General features: G+C 46.8%; 1 protein-coding gene across 2 annotated transcripts; it reads right to left on the reverse strand.

The window, feature by feature from the left end:
• Positions 1 to 933: 933 nt before the first annotated feature.
• LOC123087157 (eukaryotic peptide chain release factor subunit 1-3) lies at positions 934 to 4,255 on the reverse strand. Of its 2 annotated transcripts, XM_044509073.1 has the most exons (3): positions 4,021 to 4,255; positions 1,355 to 2,781; positions 934 to 1,274 (listed from the first exon to the last, which is right to left on the reverse strand). In XM_044509073.1, exon 2 carries the CDS (start codon positions 2,751 to 2,753, stop codon positions 1,440 to 1,442), a length of 1,314 nt encoding a protein of 437 aa, XP_044365008.1. In that variant the 5' UTR covers positions 2,754 to 2,781; positions 4,021 to 4,255; the 3' UTR covers positions 934 to 1,274; positions 1,355 to 1,439. The 2 variants fall into 2 exon arrangements, with proteins under 2 accessions (XP_044365008.1, XP_044365009.1); XM_044509074.1 differs by lacking the exon at positions 4,021 to 4,255 and having other exon boundaries at positions 1,355 to 2,797.
• Positions 4,256 to 5,249: the final 994 nt, after the last annotated feature.

A 5,249-nucleotide genomic window follows, 5' to 3' on the forward strand; every position in this document is an offset into this window, starting at 1 on the left:
CCGCAGCTCTCAGCATCACCGCTCCACACCAGGCTGAAGCTTTTTCTCACGCCGGTTGAAGCTTTTTTTCAACCGTCGACACCGGTTGTAGCAAAACTCAACACCGGTGGTAGCACGACACGACGCAAGTTTGTAGTAAAATTGGACGACAGTTGTGGCTCCTTTGTAGGTTGCAGCCGTCTGCCGTCCCCTTCCACAAGTTCGCGGTTGCTGGTTGCAACAATCAGTCCGACAGTCGTCACTTTTGTTGTTGTCAGTCATAGCTTTTTCATAGCATGGTTTGCAGTTTTCTGGTCTCTCGGTTACATTCATCTGTCGCTGCCGTCCGCCAAACTACACCGCCGAAGATTGTAGCAAATAATGACGCTGGTTGTAGCAAAAAAGGTGATGTGGTCGTAGGAAAAACTAACTGTGGTTTTTCAACTTGCTTATTTGCAGCAAAAACCAACTGCTGTTCCAGCTCTGGTTTCGACCCATTGCAGCAAGTCCACTCGCCGGTGTTGCAACCTGCGCCGTGGTCATCCATGGAGAGACTCGTGCACCTCCGTTGCAGGAGCATCTGTGAACCACGGTGTGAAGATCGAAAGGAATGAAAAAAGAGCGATGTGGCGCCTTCCAGGAGCGCTTCCAAAGGTAGGAGACATGCGCTTTAGCAAAATCGAACGCAGCCGGCCAGCTGCTTTTGGTGCTCTTTGTACTGCAGATGCAGATGAAGCTTTTGGTGCTCTTTATACTGCAGATGCAGATGATAAATACTCCCTCCGTCTCGAATGAGATGACTTAGATTTGTCCAGACAGATATACATCCATACCTAGATAAATCTAAGACATTCGAGACTTAGATTTGTCCAGACAGATATACATCCATACCTAGATAAATCTAAGACAAATAATTTGGGACGGAGGTAACAGACCGGAAGTTAAAAGACACACTTGAATGAATCCCAATTCAACCTTTCCCGCATGACAACAACAATAAGTAGCTTACAGCAACTCAAATTCAGGGCAGACATTTGCCATGTTCTACCATCAGGGCAGACAAGTTGCTAAATTGAACCATAGACACAGAGTCAGTTCAGACAACAGCGACGCATGAGTTCCTGGGAAAAAAGATGGGCAAAACAGGAGGTAACAACCAAGGTTCGGTACACAGAGTCATCATTGCGATTTAGGATAACATCTTGACGTCTTTTAATAGAGGAATTGCGGTTGTATGTCTCAGACTTCTAAAGCATAATAATATGTAGCTGACCCGCGCCCATCATTCAATGGATCTGAAAATAGAACAGGAGAGCATCAGAAATCATGCAAATGACAAAGGAATTACGGGCTAATTGCATATGAGGAAACTCACAGCTTCTTTGAGGTGCTCCGGAGCAAATAGTCACGTCAAATTCAGATTTAACCGCGACCACATCAGGCATGTGATTGATTGGTTGCTAATCAGAGTCTTCATAGACACCCTCGTCGTCATCAAGATCATCAAAGGAGCGAATGTCCAGCTGATAGCGGAGGATACCGCCAATGCCACCAAATCCTCTACAGAACTGTGAGCCCTCTTGAGATTTATTGGTAACAAACTCAAGGGTGCACCCAAACTTTTTGTATTCATTAGCAAACCATTCCAAAAGTGAGGTCTTCTCCTGGACTTCTAACTCAGCATTGGTAGATTGATCACGGAAGTTGCTCTGGTCGGCTTCACCTTCTTTGTTCAGATGCTTTATGATAATTTCTCCAGTTGCACTGTGCTTAAGCACAAACCGATTGACATCAAGGTTTTCCCACACCATCAAAGTTTCAACAGCACCCATTTCAAGAGCCTTCAGGGTGTCATCAACTCCAAAGACATACTTCCCAGTATCTTGACTAATCTCTTCAAAGTACTTCCCGATCAACTTCTTCTCTTGGATGAACTTCACATTTGCTAGAATTTCAGCTGATAACTCAATGGCCTGGTTGAAACCGCTCTCACCACCATAAGAAACATCAACCACATTAAGTATTTTGCACTGAAGGCGCTGATCAAACATGTCAGATTGGCTCAGTTCTGTTTTAAAATCAGCAGAACCAGCCAATATTAGTCCCGCAACATTAGGCTGGCTGGTAGCTGGGTTGATGAAGAACTGAGTAGCAAGTTCAGCTGTTTTCCGAACATAATTGTGACGCTTCTCCATCCGAAGGCGAGCAAAACGCAGAGCAGATTGCCCTCCTCTTCCATGCTTCTTGGGGAGATCCACGCTGAATTTGTGAAGCACTTCACGAGTATTGCCACTAAGTGTGCCAAAAAGAGTTCCATTACCATCCATAATGATGAAGCCAAACTTGTCATCGGATTCCAAGAGCTCACTCAAGGCTTCAGTGTGGAATTTGTTGTCACAAAGGTACAAGGACGCATTGATGGGCTTGAATGGCTCGAAATCAATTGTAACCTTCTTTTCCTTGCCATCATCAGTAACAATTGTTCCAGTGTAGAGAACTAATCCATTTGGGGGAACCCTGTTATACAGCTTCAGCCTCTGCTGAGCTGAGGTGATGGCTCCCAAAACAGATTGACGATTGACTCTACTCTTTATGTTTGAAGCAGTACCATATTCATCACCCAACATCTTGGTCACACGCGAGACTTGATCGCGTGGAGGCATAATCAGAGAGATCATGCTTGTGCCATTGCCTCTAGCAGACTCAAGTCCCTTGATCAGCTTCTTAATCTTCCACATCTCAATGTTCTTGTCGGTTTCATGACTATCAGACATCTTGACAAAAGTTGGGTGCTCAGTTCACCTGCAGAATACAGAAACTATCAAGTGTAAGAAATGAGCAGAGTGCTGATAAGTGATGGGAGTCTAAGAGCTGCAAGAAAATTGATTTTAGATTTTGCATGGGAAAAAGAGCGAGACATTCAATGCAACACGACAACGTATGTCAACCTATTCCAGTAGCTGCACGGTCACTTTACTTAAAACACTAAAAGAATTAAATCCAACACGTGATCTACGTTACCTGAAAAAAATGGCAGGTAGCGAAGTGGATAACCACCTAAGCTCTACAATTTAATTGAAAATGCCAGCAACGGTAAAAATACCATATATATGAGTCGGCCGATTCGGAAATAGCCCAGGAATCACGTGATGATTCTTTTCAAACAAAAAAAACAAAGCGAGCTCTGCGTATCATATCAAGCAAGAAATGTTATAACCTTACAAAAGGCAGAAAGCGTGTGGCGTTCGAGGTCCTCAAAATTGAATCTAAACATACGCTACGTGGCGGTTACATGCACACCGCCATGCAACGTTCGGCTTCGAAAAACCTCCAAAAAGCTCAAGATCCAGAAGATCTAGAACTGCAGGCTACTTCTTACTAGTACGAGCACTAACAAATAGCATGTGCTCAAGAATAGGAAATATGATAGACCAAGCCTCCAACATAGATGCAAGTGGGCATCCCGCATATCCCGCATAAGTAGGGAAATAGTGCAAACTAAGCTAAATTTGGATGAGGAAATTATAGCTAACGTGATCTGTTTATACTACAAAGCTGGGCGGATCGGACGCCGCTCTGGCACCCCTAAGACATAGAACTGTACAATTGTGAGTCAATTTTAATCTAGAAGTGGTGCTTCTCATCGAACATAGCATCAAATCTAGCCAGCACCAGGGGAAAACATACTTAAACAATGTAAAATAGGACCGATAGGCACAAACCGATTAGAACATGCCTATACCAAGGGAAAGGGGCGCACAAAATTACGGGAGCCACCAATCCGCAGCAGCAAAGACGAAAAAACAAAAACCCTAATAAGCAACTAATCCGACCAGATCTCTGAGCATAGTAGAGCTAAGAACAACGCCGCAAAAACGCAGAAAAAAGAAGCCTGGCCAAATCTAAGCCCGAACCCGGCTGCAGGGAGGCGGATCTAGGGTTCTAGGCGGCATGGCGCCGGGCGCGCGCCGCCACGCCCCAAATCTAAGTCAGAAGTTTTTCGGTTCAAGTAATCCGACCGTGGATGACTGGACGGTATACCTCAAAAGCCGATGACGGAGACTGCGGACGCGGTGGAGGCGACGAGGTGGAACGGCGACGGCGGCGGCGGCGGCGGCGGCGGGCGGAGGGGGCTACGTGTGGGAAGGGGGGCGTCGGCGTTGACGCTAAGGTACGGCGTAGCACAGAGGCGATGGACTGCACACTGCAGGACGGGTTTTAGAGCACTGGGTCGGGTCGGATTGGAGCTTTGGGTAGGGCCAGGAACACGGTAGCAGGCCGGACCGGGCCGGGCTCGGGAAGAGGGGTTAGATCAGGCGACACCGGTGAGAGCAACTTCAGTTTTTTCTTTTTGTAACTTCAAATTATGTCGCCATTCTTCCTTTCATCTCTCTCTCTCTTTTTTCCGGAAAAACTTCCAGTCTATTCATTTTTAATCATGGCAATACAATAAACACCAGAATTAATAAAAATTAATTTAGATCTGTAGACCATCTAATGACGACTGCGAGCACTGAAGCGAGTCGAAGGCGTGCCGTCGTCATCGCCCCTCCCTCGCCGGAGCCGGACAAAACTTGTTGTAGTAGACAGTCAGGAAGTTGTCATGCTAAGGCCGCATAATAAGACCATCGCGGCAGAATAGCAACCGCCGTCGATGAAGAGTAGCATAGATCGGAGGGATCCAACCTGAAGAAACACGAACGTAGACGAACTACAACCAGATCCGCCGAAGACACATCTCCACACGTCCACCGATGATGCTAGACGCACCACCGGAATGGAGGGCTAGGCAAGGAGAACCTTATTCCATCTTCAGGGAGCCGCCACCGACTCATCTTCCTGAGCATCACACAAACCTTAACAAAATTCGAAGAAACGTCTAAAAACAAAGCCCTCCCACCGGCAAGGGCCAGGATCCACCGCGCCTCCATGGCCCTAAAGCCATCGGAGACGAGGCGGATAGACGGCGACACCGTCGGGAGGCAGAGGAACCCTAAGCTTTTCTTGGGGGAGGAGTCCTTTCATCTCTCTCGTTTAGGGATTTATAAGCTAAAACCCTACTCCAACTCCTCTTTCATCTTGGGGGTCCCTCCATCCACACTATCTTTCTCCCAAATGTGTAGGGGGGGCTCTCCAGTCCTTCCTGGATCCTGTTGGCCGGTATATGTCATTGTCGACCGTTGTCCACGGACAATTGTCGTTTCTTGTCGTAGTCCGCCACCTCCCGCCATCACTTGTCATGGTTCACCATCAATGAGTTCTTATTTTGT

Source organism: Triticum aestivum, chromosome 4A (assembly GCF_018294505.1).
Source record: "Triticum aestivum cultivar Chinese Spring chromosome 4A, IWGSC CS RefSeq v2.1, whole genome shotgun sequence".
NCBI lineage: Eukaryota > Viridiplantae > Streptophyta > Magnoliopsida > Poales > Poaceae > Triticum > Triticum aestivum.